Source organism: Gadus chalcogrammus, chromosome 11, assembly GCF_026213295.1.
Source record: "Gadus chalcogrammus isolate NIFS_2021 chromosome 11, NIFS_Gcha_1.0, whole genome shotgun sequence".
Taxonomy (NCBI): domain Eukaryota; kingdom Metazoa; phylum Chordata; class Actinopteri; order Gadiformes; family Gadidae; genus Gadus; species Gadus chalcogrammus.
Genome location: NC_079422.1, coordinates 27,730,114 through 27,748,079, shown reverse-complemented (window position 1 = coordinate 27,748,079; position 17,966 = coordinate 27,730,114). Strand labels below are relative to the sequence as shown.

At 51.8% G+C, this 17,966-nt stretch overlaps 1 protein-coding gene across 1 annotated transcript; it reads right to left on the bottom strand.

The window, feature by feature from the left end:
- Window positions 1–302: 302 nt before the first annotated feature.
- sncaip (synuclein, alpha interacting protein) lies at window positions 303–14,806 on the bottom strand. Its single transcript, XM_056602957.1, has 12 exons — window positions 14,687–14,806; window positions 11,583–11,683; window positions 10,774–10,846; window positions 9,102–9,640; window positions 8,581–8,746; window positions 8,179–8,405; window positions 5,918–6,097; window positions 4,401–4,514; window positions 4,191–4,316; window positions 3,802–3,971; window positions 3,013–3,084; window positions 303–1,317 (listed from the first exon to the last, which is right to left on the bottom strand). Exons 2-12 carry the CDS (start codon window positions 11,637–11,639, stop codon window positions 633–635), a joined length of 2,409 nt encoding a protein of 802 aa, XP_056458932.1. The 5' UTR covers window positions 11,640–11,683; window positions 14,687–14,806; the 3' UTR covers window positions 303–632.
- Window positions 14,807–17,966: the final 3,160 nt, after the last annotated feature.

The window sequence follows — 17,966 nt, the reverse complement described above, 5'->3', positions numbered from 1 at the left end:
CTCAGGGTCTGGTCTTCAGGGTCTGGTCTTCAGGGTCTGGTCTTCAGGGTCTGGTCTTCAGGGTCCTTGTCTTCAGGGTCCTGGTCTTCAGGGTCTGGTCTGCTCTTCAGGGTCTGGTCTTCAGGGTCTGGTCCTGGTCTTCAGGGTCTGGTCCGGTCCTCAGGGTCTGGTCCTGGTCCTCAGGGTCTGGTCCTAGTCCTCAGGGTCTGGTCCTGGTCCTCAGGGTCTGGTCTTCAGGGTCTGGTCTTCAGGGTCTGGTCTTCAGGGTCTGGTCTTCAGGGTCTGGTCTGGTCTTCAGGGTCTGGTCTTCAGGGTCTGGTCTTCAGGGTCTGGTCTTCAGGGTCTGGTCTTAAGGGTCTGGTCTTAAGGGTCTGGTCTTCAGGGTCTGGTCTTCAGGGTCTGGTCTTCAGGGTCTGGTCCTGGTCTTCAGGGTCTGGTCTGGTCTTCAGGGTCTGGTCTGGTCTTCAGGGTCTGGTCCTGGTCCTGGTCCTCAGGGTCTGGTCCTCAGGGTCTGGTCTTCAGGGTCTGGTCTTCAGGGTCTGGTCTTCAGGGTCTGGTCTTCAGGGTCTGGTCTTCAGGGTCTGGTCTTCAGGGTGAGCGAGCGAGAGAGAGTCCAGCAGGGAGGTTAAAGGTCAAACGTTGCTGGTTTTCGTCTTAGCCTTGCCTCCTCCAGAGGGACCGGCTTTGATCTCAGACTTCCTGCCCGGTGAGCCTGGACAGGAAGTGGAGTGTCTAGCTCCTGATTGGCTAGAGCTGTTGTTGTTGTGGTTGTTGATGTTCCCGCTCAGAGTCTCCATGATGGACCTGAAGGCTCCGAACGGCCGCTTGCCCTCCGACCCGCCCGTAGGAGTCCTCTCTTTCCCATGATGCACCTTGGCGGCCCCTGGCTCCTGGGGGGCGGGGCTCTCGTGGAAGGTGACCCGGAGCTTCAGGCTGTGGGGGGGCTTGCGGCGCGAGGACGGCGACTTCAGAGCGCTCTTGGGGCTGGTGGCCTTCTGGTCCGGGTCGGCCTCCGGGGGGGAGGGGCCAGGGGCCCGCCGCCCGGGGTCCCCTTCCGCCATCGGCAGGTGGCGGGGGGCCCGGCCCTCCTCCGGGGGGTACCCGTCCGAGTCGGACTCGGAGAGCGAGCGCTGCATCAGCTGCTTGAGGCGGGCCAGCTTCAGCTCCCTCCTCTCCACTGGAGGCTCCTTTCCCAGGAGTCCTAGCACCGAGGCGGGAGCCACACCCCCCTGGCGCACCACCCAATGACCTTCCTCTGGAGTCCCCTCCGCCGTCAGGGTCATCTCAGGCCACGCCCCCAGCGAGGGCTGATGGGAACTGTAGTCCACAGAGGGAGAGAAACGTTTTGGTTAGTTATGGGGTGCGTTGTTGTATTGTTACCTAGGAGATGTGGTTACCAAGGAGATGTGCTGTGATCTAGGGGATGTGGCTACCAAGGAGACGTGGTTACCTAGGAGATGTGGTAACCTAGGCGATGTGGTTACCTAGGAGATGTGGTTACCTAGGAGATGTGGTTACCTAGGAGATGTGGTTACCTAGAGGATGTGGTTACCTAGGATACGTGGTTATCAAGGAGATATGGTTTAGGGCTGCAACAACGAATCAATAAAAATAGATAAAAATCGATTACTAAATGCGTTGGCAACGAATTTGGTCGTCGATTCGTTGTGTCGCGCGATTAATAAGTTACTCATAGGCGCAGCACTGTTTACAGCCAGCCGCCGACAGGATGGTTCACGGTTCATGCACGCCCACAGCGAGCTTTAGGGTGCACTCACACTAGGTCATCTGGCCGTGGCCGTTGGCCGTCGCAACTGTGGCCTGGCCACGGTAGGCTCTTGTACATACGTCATCACGTCGTAACACATCATCACCAAGCGTCCGCTGCATGGACCATAATAAAGTCTGCCGCCAGTCAGAGTTTTAACAACAATGGACAACAACACAGAGAACACACCAACAGTTGAACTGCTTGACGCCATGTTTACCGTTTAATGGGAAAGAAGGCTCGTCGCCTTTATTATGTCCGTGGTCGTCGCATGGACTATACGTCATCCAGCTCAGCTTGCGTAGCCGTGCGTGTGCGCGTGTCGGCTCATTAGCATCTGTACCATAGCGGCCCGTACCGTAGCAGCACATCTCTCCCAAGTGGCCAAATTGGCCTGGCCTGGCCAGACTGACCACACTGGCAGATTTGAGCACGGTTAGGTGGGAAAACGGCCACGGCCAGATGGCCTAGTGAGAGCGACCACAGCTTGTATTTTGGTCATATCTTAAAACTGGACTGTAGGCCTACATAAAAGTGTTGTACCTTCACTGTCTTTGGGTTAAAAAAACTCCTTCAACTCAGTATCCGTCTAGTCCAACCGAAAACTAGCAACGGTAGTAATCACACAACCGGACGGTGTAGAAAGTCCCGTCAGTTAAAAATAGTAATGCAGTTTTTGAATCCATGTTAAAATCGGCAGGATATAGAGCTAGTTAGCTTAAAAAAAAAAACTGACCAATGGTCACAAACAGTGTCAAATCTGATGCGTTCAGGTCGGCTCAGTAATATGATTGATGCGTTCAAATGCGACAGAAAAAAAATAATAATAATTGAGATTTTGGTGAAAACTTGTTTTCCCAGTAATATAAAATAGATAGTAAAGATAGAATTATGACCTTTAATGTCATATCTTGAACTATCATCATCTTATCAGCCATTAAAGCAATATTACAAGTTCTATTTCAAGGAGTCTCAAAAATGGTATCAATAGGTTTGACCGGTTAACCATGGACATCCCTTATATATAAATAATCGACAGATTAATCGATTATTAAAATAATCGTTAGTTGCAGCCAAATGTGGTTAGCTTGGAGATGAGGTTACCTAGGAGATGTGGTTACCAAGGAGACGTGGTTACCTAGGAGATGTGGTAACCTAGGAGATGTGGTTACCAAGGGAATGTGCTGTGATCTAGGAGATGTGGTTACCTAGGAGATGTGGGGTTGCTTAGGAGATCTGGTTACCTTGGAGACGATGTGTTTGGATCTAGTATTCTCTGCATTTGGTTCTGTAGCGCCAATCGCTCTGAGGCCTGTCTGTGACACAACACACAGAATACACCGTCACCCCGTAAACAGGCCTGTAGAATACACCGTCACCCCGTAAACAGGCCTGTAGAATACACCGTCACCCTGTAAACAGGCCTGTAGAATACACCGTCACCCCGTAAACAGGCCTGTAGAATACACCGTCACCCCGTAAACAGGCCTGTAGAATACACCGTCACCCCGTAAACAGGCCTGTAGAATACACCGTCACCCCGTAAACAGGCCTGTAGAATACACCGTCACCCCGTAAACAGGCCTGTAGAATACACCGTCACCCCGTAAACAGGACTGTAGAATACACCGTCACCCCGTAAACAGGCCTGTAGAATACACCGTCACCCCGTAAACAGGCCTGTAGAATACACCGTCACCCCGTAAACAGGCCTGTAGAATACACCGTCACCCCGTAAACAGGCCTGTAGAATACACCGTCACCCCGTAAACAGGCCTGTAGAATACACCGTCACCCCGTAAACAGGCCTGTAGAATACACCGTCACCCCGTAAACAGGCCTGTAGAATACACCGTCACCCCGTAAACAGGCCTGTAGAATACACCGTCACCCCGTAAACAGGCCTGTAGAATACACCGTCACCCCGTAAACAGGCCTGTAGAATACACCGTCACCCCGTATAAAGGTTTCTAGAATACATTGTCAGAAGTGATTAATGGCTGGTTCTAGTAATTGGTTGATTGGCGACTCACTCATTAAGCTGCTTCGTGAGTTTGACCACCTGGGAGGCCAAGGACATGCAGGTTTCCACGACGACCAGGTAACGTGCGCAGGTGGTGTGTCCCTGTCGTTCGGCGCACTGGGAGGGCCGCTCCCCCTGCAGGTTCAGCACCGTCACGTTGGAGCCGTACTCCACAAGCGTCTGGAGAGACATCACCGTTAGCCACCTGGAGCCTCACCTGGAGCCTCACCTGGAGCCTCACCTGGAGCCTCACCTGGAGCCTCACCGGGAGCCTCACCTGGAGCCTCACCGGGAGCCTCACCTGGAGCCTCACCTGGAGCCTCACCTGGAGCCTCACCTGGAGCCTCACCTGGAGCCTCACCTGGAGCCTGGGCTGTGTCTCTGTGTGGGAGTGCGTACCTGGAGGCAGGTGAGGTGTCCGTGCTGGGCCGCTATGTGGACCGCAGTGTTCCCCTGCTGGTCGACCTCGTCCAGAGAGATGGCCTGCTCCTGCATGAACTGCAGTAACCATAGCAACACCTTTTCCTGTAGCACACACACAACACCTTCAGGTACATGGCGCAGTCTAACCTGTGGCCATGTGTACGGTAAGGCCGGCGTGATAGAGACCTGTCCGTGGCGGGCGGCGTAGTGGATCAGGCTGGGGTGGTCCCGACTGCAGCTCAGCTCAGCTATCGCCTCCGTCTCACTCACCATCCATCTCACACACTCCAGGTGGCCATGCTACACACACACACACACACACACACACACACACACACACACACACACACACACACACACACACACACACACACACACACACACACACACACACACACACACACACACACACACACACACACACGTTACATGATGTCCCTGCAGAGGGCAGCACAACCTTTGTCGAAACAACGACAGACGGTTCAGACGGTCACCAAACCAAGGGACCGAGAACTGAGTACATCTGTGTGTTAATGTCCTGGACTTCTCCTGACTGGAGTACCTTAGAGCCTCCTGGAGCACCTTAGAGCCTCCTGGATGACCTTAGAGCCTCCTGGAGCACCTTAGAGCCTCCTGACTGGAGCACCTTAGAGCCTCCTGGAGCACCTTAGAGCCTCCTGACTGGAGCACCTTAGAGCCTCCTGGAGAACCTTAGAGCCCCCTGACTGGAGCCCCTTAGAGCCTCCTGGAGAACCTTAGAGCCCCCTGACTGGAGCACCTTAGAGCCTCCTGACTGGAGCACCTTAGAGCCTCCTGACTGGAGCACATTAGATCCTCCTGACTGGAGCACCTTAGAACCTCCTGGAGCATCTTAGAGCCTCCTGGAGAACCTTAGAGCCTCCTGACTGGAGCACCGTAGAGCCTCCTGGAGCACCTTAGAGCCTCCTGGAGCACCTTAGAGCCTCCTGACTGGAGCACCTTAGAGCCTCCTGACTGGAGCACCTTAGAGCCTCCTGATTGGAGCACCTTAGAGCCTCCTGACTGGAGCACCTTAGAGCCTCCTGACTGGAGCACCTTAGAGCCTCCTGACTGGAGCACCTTAGAGCCTCCTGACTGGAGCACCTTAGAGCCTCCTGACTGGAGCACCTTAGAGCCTCCTGGAGCACCTTAGAGCCTCCTGACTGGAGCACCTTAGAGCCTCCTGGAGCACCTTAGAGCCTCCTGACTGGAGCACCTTAGAGCCTCCATAGAGCACCATAGAGCCTCCTTAGAGCACCTTAGAGCCTCCTGGAGCACCTTAGAGCACCTTAGAGCCTCCATAGAGAACCATAGAGCCTCCTTAGAGCACCTTAGAGCCTCCTGGAGCACCTTAGAGCCTCCTGACTGAAGCACCTTAGAGCCTCCTGGAGCACCGTAGAGCCTCCTGGAGAACCTTAGAGCCTCCTAGAGCACCTTAGAGCCTCCTGGAGGACCTTAGAGCCTCCTGGAGGACCTTAGAGCCTCCTGACTGGAGCACCGTGGGTCATATTTAGTCATTGATTCTGTATGCATTTTTATTCACCACTGATTAAGGTCCGGATTCCAGAGGCAGAATGAGAGCATATTATTGTCACAACAGTCAGGCAGTTAGCCCAGCCCCAGTGACGCTGACCCGAGGGCGTGGTGGTGGAGGAGTGATGCATGGCGTTAGACTGTGGAGGTACCTTCACCCCCAGGCCTGCCGGGGTGAGCTGCTGGGCATTGCGGTCGTTGAGGCCGTCCTCCCCCATCAGCGAGGTGAGGTGCTGCAGGCAGTCTGTGTGGCCCTGGGCCGCCGACAGGTGCAGCAGGTTGTTGCCCTCCTCGTCCAGGATCAACTCCAGGTTATCAGCCGCAAGGTGGGGCTGGGGGGGGAGGAGAGGAAGAGGGGGAGGAGAGGAAGAGGGGGGAGGAGTGGTCACAAGAACTCTCAAATGTTCTCTATAATCCAATTCGTATTTCATACATATTATTTTGACTCAGTACTGACTCAGCAGTGGGGCTCGAACTAATGACATTTCTCTTCAGAATCCCCAGATTAAGACTGATCCACACCCCCCTCCACCCTCCACACCCCCTCCACCCTCCACTCCACCCTCCACCCTCCACTCTCCACCCTCCACACCCCCCTCCACCCTCCCCTCCACCCTCCACCCTCCACTCTCCACCCTCCACACCCACCTCCACCCTCCACACTCCACTCTCCACCCTCCACACCCCCCTCCACCCTCCACCCTCCACACCCCACACCCCCCTCCACCCTCCACACCCCCCTCCACCCTCCACACCCCACACCCCCCTCCACACTCCACCCTCCACTCTCCACCCTCCACTCTCCACCCTCCACCCTCCACACTCCACTCTCCACCCTCCACTCTCCACCCTCCACTCCACCCTCCCCCCTCCACTCTCCACACTCCACTCTCCACCCTCCACTCTCCACCCTCCACCCTCCACCCTCCACCCTCCACTCTCCACCCTCCACCCTCCACTCTCCACCCTCCACCCTCCACCCTCCACCCTCCACTCTCCACCCTCCACTCTCCACTCTCCACCCTCCACCCTCCACCCTCCACTCTCCACCCTCCACCCTCCACTCTCCACCCTCCACTCTCCACCCTCCACCCGCCACCCTCCACCCTCCACCCTCCACCCTCCACTATCCACTCTCCACCCTGCCTCCACCCTCCACCCTCCACTCTCCACCCTCCACCCTCCACCCTCCACACACGGCTTCACCGTTAGTTCAACAGGACGACAGGGTGAGAGAAAGACACTAATTACTAGAAATATCTGAAACGTCTCAACTGATTTAATGGTGAATGACGATGACATCTTGGATTCATCGGTGAATATAACTTCCCTACTCTCTGGTGAGGTCATGATGCCTCTGGTGAGGTCATGGGGCTCTGGTGAGGTCATGATGCCTCTGGTGAGGTCATGATGCCTCTGGTGAGGTCATGGGGCTCTGGTGAGGTCATGATGCCTCTGGTGAGGTCATGGGGCTCTGGTGAGGTCATGATGCCTCTGGTGAGGTCATGATGCCTCTGGTGAGGTCATGATGCCTCTGGTGAGGTCATGGGGCTCTGGTGAGGTCATGATGCCTCTGAGGTCATGGGGCCTCTGGTGGTGAGGTCATGGGGCTCTGGTGAGGTCATGGGGCCTCTGGTGATGAGGTCATGGGGCTCTGGTGGTGAGGTCATGATGCCTCTGGTGAGGTCATGGGGCTCTGGTGAGGTCATGGGGCCTCTGGTGGTGAGGTCATGGGGCTCTGGTGGTGAGGTCATGATGCCTCTGGTGGTGAGGTCATGGGGCTCTGGTGGTGAGGTCATGGGGCCTCTGGTGATGAGGTCATGGGGCTCTGGTGAGGTCATGGGGCCTCTGGTGATGAGGTCATGGGGCTCTGGTGAGGTCATGGGGCCTCTGGTGAGGTCATGGGGGCTCTGGTGAGGTCATGGGGCCTCTGGTGAGGTCATGGGGCTCTGGTGAGGTCATGGGGCTCTGGTGAGGTCATGGGGCCTCTGGTGAGGTCATGGGGCTCTGGTGAGGTCATGGGGCCTCTGGTGAGGTCATAGGGCTCTGGTGAGGTCATGGGGCCTCTGGTGAGGTCATGGGGCTCTGGTGAGGTCATGGGGCCTCTGGTGAGGTCATGGGGCTCTGGTGAGGTCATGGGGCTCTGGTGAGGTCATGGGGCCTCTGGTGAGGTCATGGGGCTCTGGTGAGGTCATGGGGCTCTGGTGAGGTCATGGGGCTCTGGTGAGGTCATGGGGCTCTGGTGAGGTCATGGGGCTCTGGTGAGGTCATGGGGCCTCTGGTGAGGTCATGGGGCTCTGCTGAGGTCATGGGGCCTCTGGTGAGGTCATGGGGCTCTGGTGAGGTCATGGGGCTCTGGTGAGGTCATGGGGCCTCTGGTGAGGTCATGTCTCGGTGATGATGTCCTTCTCACCAGCAGGGAGATCTGTCCCTCTCGGATGATGTTGATGATGTTCTGGTTCTTCTTGGTCTCCTCGTCCACCTCCCCCCCCCCTCCTCTGGCCGTGGCCCCCCCAGTGGGGGCCCAGGGCCTGGCAGCAGAGCTCCCGGCGGGGGGGAACAGGAGCCCAGCGCTGCAGGGGGGGTCCAGCCCCACCTTGAGGCCGGTCTCTGGGTACACTCTGGCTGAGAGCAGCTTGTCTGGGGGAGGGAAGGGGAGACATGAGCACAGCATGACGGGTGTAAAGGGCTAGGGTCAGGGTTAGGGTCAGGGTAACCCTGACCCCTGACCCTGACCCTAACCCTAACCCTAACCCTGACCCCTAACCCGGGGGTCTGACCCTAACCCTCACCCTAACCCAGTGTGTGGACTGACCTGAGTCGGAGAAGGAAGACAGGGAGGCGGAGCAGCTGAGCAGCCCGGCAGAGGAGAGCTCTCTTTGGGCCGTGGAGGCTGCGGACAGCCCATGGACCTGGAGGTGGTCTGGATCCATGGACTTGGACTTCTTCAGGTCGGACCACTTGACTGGAGACATGGAGTACTGCACACACATACGGTAAAATCAACACACACACACACACACACACACACACACACACACACACACACACACACACACACACACACACACACACACACACACACACACACACACACACACACACACACACACACACACACACACACACACACACACACAGAGTTTGAAAACATGATGCCTTTATACAGCATTTCTCTCCAAAAAAACACATAACGCTCAAATCAAGAATACGGTACAAATATGATGTTCCTTAAATGAATAAAAGAAAAAAAGAAAATAATGAAAAATTGTTTCAACTTGATCCTAAACATTTACCTAAATCGTGATCAAAAGGTGATTAGTTGCACACACACACCTGGTTGTAGCCGGCCAGGCTGAGGGCCTCGTGGTGCAGGCCGGCCCCCGGCCGCCGGGCCCCGTGCTTACGGTCCAGTGTGCCCCCCAGGCCGGAGGGCGGGGGGGCCCGCGGGGCGGGGGGCCGGGGCAGTGTGGAGGCCTGCTGGCTGCTCTTCAGGTACGGGACGTCCAGGATCTCGTCCATGTCCAGGTCGTAGTGCTCCAGCTCCCCCAGCAGGGCGGCGCCCAGGGGCGGGGCCTCTGCACCCCGCCCGCCCGGACCCTCCGAGGAGGGGGCGTGGCCCGGCTTGTCCGGCTCCTCCTTGGTTTCCCCCGGGGCCCCCCCGGGACTGCCGGGGGCCCCAGTGTTCCCGGGGGCCTCGCCGTTCCCGGGGGCCTTCCCCTCGGAGTCGCTGTGGGGGTCCTCCGGCTGGTGCTTCAGGGGGGAGACCCTCTTCACCGGTCTGAACTTGCTGTGGACCTCAGAGAGGCCTGCAGGTTTTACCCCCCCTCCCACGCCATTGGACGGCCCCGAGCGGCTCCAGGTGCCGGGGGGCGCTGTGGGGCAGAGGGGCTCATCCAGGTTAGCTTAGCAGCCTCCAGGCTAGTTTAGCATCATCCAGGTTATTTTAGCATCATCTAGGTTAGCTTAGCATCATCAAGGTTAGCTTAGCATCCTCCAGGTTAGTTTAGCATCATCCATGTTAGCTTATCATCATCCATGTTATCTTAGCATCATCCAAGCTAGTTTAGCATCCTCCAGGTTAGCTTAGCATCCTCCAGACTAGCTTAGCATCATCAAGATTAGCTTAGCATCATCCAGGTTAGTTTAGCATCCTCCAGGCTAGTTTAGCATCATCAAGGTTATCTTAGCTTCATCTAGGTTAGTTTAGCCTCATCTAGGTTATCTTAACAAAATCTAGGAGCAGGAGGTGTTTACCAGGAGCGGGGGGGGGGGAGGTGTTTACCAGGAGGGGGGGAGGTGTTTACCAGGAGGGGGGGGGGGTTTACCAGGAGGGGGGGGGGGGGGGGGTTTACCAGGAGGGGGGGGGGAGGTGTTTACAGGAGGGGGGGGGGGAGGTGTTTACCAGGAGCGGGGGGGGGGAGGTGTTTACCAGGAGGGGGGGGGGGGTTACCAGGAGGGGTGGGGGGGGTGTTTACCAGGAGGGGGGGGGGGGAGGTGTTTACCAGGAGGGGGGGGGGGGTTTACCAGGAGGGGGGGGGGAGGTGTTTACAGGAGGGGGGGGGGGGGGGGGGTTACCAGGAGGGGGGGGGGGGGGGGGGTTACCAGGAGGGGGGGGGAGGTGTTTACAGGAGGGGGGGGGGGGGGGGGGGGTTACCAGGAGGGGGGGGGGGGGAGGTGTTTACCAGGAGGGGGGGGGGAGGTGTTTACCAGGAGGGGGGGGGGGGGGTTTACCAGGAGGGGGGGGGGGGGAGGTGTTTAGCAAGGAGGGGGGGGGGGGGTTTACCAGGAGGGGGGGGGGGGAGGTGTTTACCAGGAGGGGGGGGGGGGGAGGTGTTTACCTGGAGGTGGGGGGGGGGGGGGGGGGTTACCAGGAGGGGGGAGGTGTTTACCTGGAGGGGGGGGGGGGGGGGGTGTTTACCAGGAGGGGGGAGGTGTTTACCTGGAGGGGGGGGGGGAGGTGTTTACCAGGAGGGGGGGGGGGGGGTTTACCAGGAGGGGGGGTTACCTGCTCTCTCCTCTCCAAGGACATCAGATCTCCGGGACAACTCTGGAATGTTCTTGGCGGACGGAACAGAATACTGGGAGCAGAAGAGAGAGCAGTCCGTTCAGACAGGCTGGGGTGAGGTCAAACCAGCCCCGCCGTGGCAGAATTCAACTAGCGAGGAAGCTGATGGACGTGGGCGGAGTTAGGGCAGGGTAAAGAAGACGATTTAATCGATTTTGGATTGACTTCATTTAAATGTTGCAATATCGATTCATAGAGCATGAGATTGATTTTATTCTTTTTTTTTTGTTGCCATTATTAATATTATTATTTCACTTTATTAAACAATGCCTTCATGCGATTTGCAGTGATGGAATGTGGCAATTCCTTTCTAATTCCAAAATTACACTCTTGAGATTTGCGACAGTTTTGTTTACAGCTCAAAATTTAACCGTCCAATTTAAAACTTTGCACTTAAAACCTGTTAGTTAAGATGAAAATAAAAAAAATAAAGTACATTTGTATTTTGCAACACAGTTGAGCCATTTTCATTATTTACTAGCAGATTGAATCGAAATGAATAGATTCAGAACCGTATGAATCGAAATCAAATCGATTTAGGAAATTGGCCACGATAGCCAGCCCTAGTGTGGGTGTTGTTCTAGAACACGTGTTGCCTTCTGGAACACCGCTAAGCAAACTGTGTGTGGGTAGAAGGTCCTTTGAACAGCTTGTGTTTACATGAAGCTGTTCAGATAATGAGTGATTTGTTGATCAGTTATTAATACACTCAGAGTGTTCCCCACATGGGGCCCTGGAGCTGAACTCACCACAGCATCGTCAGAGAAGTCGATCTCATCCAAGTCCAGATATTCAGGAGCTTCCATCGTGATACACCATCATCAGCCAACCACTGCTCTACCTGGAACACCTGGAAATCACAACACATCTACCTGGAAACACCTGGAACCCAACAATAAATCTACCTGGAAACACCTGGAAGGGCTGGGCGAATATATCGAATATATGCGATGTATCGCGAGATGTTCTCCAGGGGATGTATAAAATGCCCCTGTCGCGAACATCGAATACAAATTGGCACGTAATCTGTTTCTTTTTGCCGCCGCCGGCATACTCATTGTGCGTTCACACCAAACGCGACGGGGCGACAAAATCCCATATAAAGTGAACGTAGACGCGTATCGGGCGAATTCTTCGCGAGAGAAAACCGGCACCAAGTTTTGATTTGTCGCGCCACACTTTCGCTGTGCAGAGGCGAGCGCGTTCACGAGGATTTGTGGCGCGACAAAGTTGAAATGTATTTTAATTTCTCGTGATGACAGCCAATCAGCGTGGTCACTGAGAGACATGTGTAACGTAAACAGCCAATCAGCGTTCAACCGTCAAACTCAGTGCAGTGCAGTCCGGGGTGAACTGCAGCATGGAGGAGAAAGTGATTGTTGCCGTTTGCGACTCCCGGAGCTCTATATATAATAGTATATAATATAATATAATTGTATATCACGGCCAAAAGCTCTGTGCGTCCGACGTCTCTCCCTCTTCCACAAAAGGTAAAGACATGCAATGGCACAAACACACTCACTCCCCCCGCCCGTTGCGAGTCCGCGAGATTCTCATGGACGCGCGTGTGTGACGTAGTCTGGACGGCGCGCTGCTGTAGGTGTGTGTACCTCCGACCGGTGAGTGAGAACAGCGAGAGAGAGAAAAAAGGATGGAAACTGAGGATTTGGTTTTGAAAAAGAATAGCATTGGATCCGTCGTCTGGCAGTGTATATATAATAATTATTATTAACAGTTAATAAATAATTAACGGTTTGAATAAATGCTGTGTTGGTAAATCTAACTTGCTGTGATTTTCCTTTTCTTATGTGCAAGTTCTAAATTGTTCCAATACAAAGCACTAATGAGTTTAAACAATATGCAGACTTATATTTCAGGAATACTAGAATTATTACTGACGTAACATTATGCCAGACATGGTTGAATCGAGCATTTATGATGTGCTCTAGAGGAGATTCAAAATATATCGTGATATATATCGTGTATCGAGATATAGTAAAAAAATATCGAGATATTCATTTTGGCCCATATCGCCCAGCCCTACCTGGAACCAAATAATACATCTACCTGGAAACACCTGGAACCCAACAATACATCTACCTGGAAACCACAACTATACATCTACCTGGAAACACCTTGTAGCAATCAATAACATAATAACGGCCAATAACGTAATAACTGCCAACAATGTAATCGTTTAAATAAAATAATGCCAATAATGTAAATAAACATACTGCTTTATTCACCAATAATCATAACTTGAATGTTTGTCTGATTATGCTCTAGATTCCTTTAGTTCAAGAACTGCATGGTTGTGCATGTGTGGATAAATATATGCATTAAATCAGTTTATGATTATTGGTGAATAAAGCAGTATGATTTGATAATATTGAAATGGGGAGCTGCAGACATATAATACTTATGAATTATATTATTATGCCATACTGAAAACTGCAACGCAGAACTTCAAGAAAAAATGTTTTTTTTCTTACAAGGCCAGTAACAAAATAACCAGCAAATAACTTAATAAGTTAGTACATTCTTGGCTCAACAACTTTATTTCATTATTTGCAAGTTATTACGTTATTGGCTTTATTAAATTATAATGATTAAGTTATTGGCAGTTATTACGTGATTGGTTGCTACACACCTGGAAACCACACGGAAAGAACCCCCCTACCTGCTCCTTAATGACCCGTCTCTGTACTGTCTAACCCCTACCTGCTCCTTAACGTCCTGTCTCTGTACTGGCTAACCCCTACCTGCTCCTTAATGACCTGTCTCTGTACTGTCTAACCCCTACCTGCTCCTTAATGACCTGTCTAACCCCTACCTGCTCCTTAATGACCTGTCCCTAATGACCTGTCTGTACTGTCTAACCCCTACCTGCTCCCTAATGACCTGTCTCTGTACTGTCTAACCCCTACCTACTCCTTAATGACCTGTCTCTGTACTGTCTAACCCGTACCAGCTCCTTAATGACCTGTCTCTGTACTGTCTAACCCCTACCTGCTCCTTACTGACCTGTCTCTGTACTGTCTAACCCCTACCTGCTCCTTAATGACCTGTCTCTGTACTGTCTAACCCCTACCTGCTCCTTAATGACCTGTCTCTGTACTGTCTAACCCCTACCTGCTCCTTATTGACCTGTCTAACCCCTACATGTGTCTTAATGACCTGTCTCTGTACTGTCTAACCCCTACCTGCTCCCTAATGACCTGTCTCTGTACTGTCTAACCCCTACCTGCTCCTTAATGACCTGTCTCTGTACTGTCTAACCCCTACCTGCTCCTTAATGACCTGTCTCTGTACTGTCTAACCCCTACCTGCTCCTTAATGACCCGTCTCTGTACTGTCTAACCCCTACCTGCTCCTTAATGACCTGTCTCTGTACTGTCTAACCCCTACCTGCTCCTTAATGACCTGTCTCTGTACTGTCTAACCCCTACCTGCTCCTTAGTGACCTGTCTCTGTACTGTCTAACCCCTACCTGCTCCTTACTGACCTGTCTCTGTATTCACTGTAGGTCGCTTTAGATTCTGCTTAGTAAATAGATAGTTCTACGACTAGAAAATTACTAGTCAGGCTTACTAGTAACACTACTAGTGACTGTCTCTCCCGTTGGGGGGGGGGGTCTCCCGGGTTTGGGGGGGTCTCCCTTTGGGGGACCCGCCGACAGCCTAGATATATAAACTCTACAGCTGAACCGAGAGACAACAAGACGGCTAGCTCTCCAGTAGCCTGTTAGCAGCTCAAACACCAGTTTCCATCAGCTCGGGTCTCACCCACAGTAACCAGGTCCCAGTCACCAGGCTACGGTCTGAGTCTAGTAGGTATACGGTAGTAATCCTACCTGAGGAGAGCGGAGGATGAGGTTAGCCAGGTGGGTTAGCCGAGGAGCTGACAGAGGAGCTAACAGACATCCAGCTGTTTTTTTTCCCTGTCTTGGAAATCACAAAGGCGGACCATAAATTGCGCAGGCGCAGCTCTGCGCCCTACTGTAACTGAACGTCATTACCGCCCCTACTGTACCGGAGAGTCATTACCGCCCCTACTATACCGGAGAGCCTCGTGCCCACTGCACCGTCAGTCAAAGGACGTCAGAAGGCGTGGCTGAAGGATGGGGGAGGTTTCAGAGTCGTAAGTATGGCGACATATTAGTGCCATAATTCACTAATGTGATAAAAGATGCATTCGGGCGTATTATATTATTCCACACGCGTAGATATTAACTGCGAGCGCGCAAATGATCTCTTGCGCGCGCAAATTACCTCAGCGCGCGCAAAACAGCCTCTCGCTCGCGCAAATTACCTCAGCGCGCGCAAAACCTCTCGCGAAAGATGTTTTTACGCCCTCGCTCGAATTTAATTTTGGCACTATGTGGGAGGGAACCAAGACAGGGCGGGCTTTCCTATGATTGGCCGTTTCTGAAGCGCGATATTTGATTGACAGCCCTCCTCAGCCCTCCTCTCATTCAATTCTGAATTGTACAGTAAATGGCTGAAACGATAGTTACTTATTGTAACTCTAGATTCTATGAGTATAGGCGCAGCCTTTTAAGGCTATCGCTATTGGGTTATCCCTAGGCGTGAGCCGTAGCACTGAAAAATGTGAAATCCCCGACCACCAACAGCGTGGGCCTCAATTACGTCCGCGTGCGGCGTGCCTCAGCGACGTCCGCATTTCGCAGATATAGTCGGGCGCCGGCGGACGTTCTGCTCCCAATAAACAGCTTTTCTTCAGCTATTTAAAGGACAATGAGGCCGACACTTAAAAGGCTGCGCCTATGCTCATAGTATCTGGAGTTACAATACGTAACTATTGTTTCAGCCATTTACTGTACAATTCAGAATTGAATGAGAGGAGGGCTGAGGAGGGCTGTCAAATATCGCGCTTCAGAAACGGCCAATCATAGGAAAGCCCGCCCTGCCTTGGTCCCCTCCCCCATAGTGCCAAAATTAAATTCGAGCGAGAGCGTAAAAACATCTTTCGCGAGAGGTTTTGCGCGCGCTGAGGTAATTTGCGCACGCGAGAGGCTGTTTTGCGCGCGCAGAGATCATTTGCGCGCTCGCAGTTAATATCTACGAGTGTGGAATAATATAATACGCCCGAATGCATCTTTTATCACATTAGTGAATTATGGCACTAATGTGCCCCCGAGTAGTGTCACACTGCTGAAATTTGCATACGTGATTTGATTGGATGACGGATCCGTCGCTGCCGAAAAAGAAAATGTTTCTACTTTTTGACGGAGCCTTCAGCGCACGGATCCACAATGCATTACGCGTCCGTCCCCATTCAAAGTCAATGGGGACCAGTCAACGGACGGAGGCAGTGGGCATCACCGGCCCTACTGTACCGTATTGTCATTACTGTCCCTACTGTATTGGTGTCATTACCGGGGGAGTTGTAGTACCTTTTCTAGCTGGCGTAGGGTACGACTTGGCGTCCTAGACTGGTCTACCCATATCCAGCATGATAAGACGGTCCAGCATGATAAGAGGCGCAATATAAGGCCAACATAACAGCAGGTGGCCTCACCATGTCTCCTCTCACATGATGAAGACTGTCCATGTGGCTTAGTGCCGCATCCTTCACCAGGTGCCATTGAAACACTTTTTTTGTTTATCTTAAATCATGAAAAAACGGTAACTCCACATTTCATGTTTCAGAGATAAAAAAAAACATGTAATGGATTTTAAGTGCAAAGTTTGAATATTTTGAGTGAACAATGTTCACTGATGTTACCAGAGGTTACATTTTGTAAGTAACCTGTATCTTCTGAGTTATTTTTCCTTAATCAAAGCAACACAACTGCAGTTAAATGTTTTATTACCTGTAATGCTCAATACAAACGATTACGATAATACGATTTATGAAAATGTATTAAAACTGAGATATATATATATATATATATATATATATATATATATATATATATATATATATATATATATATATATAATATGCCTCTTCTTGTATAAATGACAAGGTCCTGAATCAGTCCCATTCAAGCTTTATTGGCGTACTTCTTGGTAGTAAAACAGTTTGATGGGATGGTTTCAGTTACCGACTAGGCTAGGTTATATACAACGCTTCTAGTCAACATGAGAAGACCGCCTGGGATCTGACCCAATAATCAATAATCGGTTCTCCTAGTGGTCGCTCTCACTACAGCAACTATATGTGGTATTGTGTGCCGTCATTTTGCAAATTGTTATCTATTAATCGATCAATCAATCAATCATCTCTCTCTCTCTCTCTCTCTCTCTCTCTCTCTCTCTCTCTCTCTCCCCCCCTCCCTCCCTCTCTCCCTCTCCCCCTCCCTCCCTCTCTCCCTCTCCATCTCCCTCTCCCTCTCTCTCTCTCTCTCTCTCTCTCTCTCCCCCTCTCCTTCTCCCTCTCTCTCTCTCTCTCTCTCTCTCTCTCTCTCTCTCTCTCTCCCTCTTTCATTATGGCAAGTCGACAGAGAGAAGCTTCCAGAAGGAGCCCAGGGAGGAGGGCTTGTTTGGGAGCCCCAGTGCGCTTGAGGGACGGTGCTTAGCATTCTGCTCTCACAGTCTCTGACTCCTCCCACCAGGCCTGGATGGAGTCCGGGTGGAGGAGAAGCTCCTCTCACTGCCTGGAACACAGCCAGCATATTACCATTACTACAGCTATATCATCATATATTATATATTACCATTACTACAGCTATGTCATCATATATTATATATTACTACAGCTATATCATCATATATTATATATTACCATTACTACAGCTATATCATCATATATTATATATTACCATTACTACAGCTATGTCATCATATATTATATATTACTACAGCTATATCATCATATATTATATATTACCATTACTACAGCTATGTCATCATATATTACTACAGCTATATCATCATATATTATATATTACCATTACTACAGCTATATCATCATATATTATATATTACCATTACTACAGCTATGTCATCATATATTATATATTACTACAGCTATATCATCATATATTATATATTACCATTACTACAGCTATGTCATCATATATTATATATTACTACAGCTATATCATCATATATTATATATTACCATTACTACAGCTATATCATCATATATTATATATTACCATTACT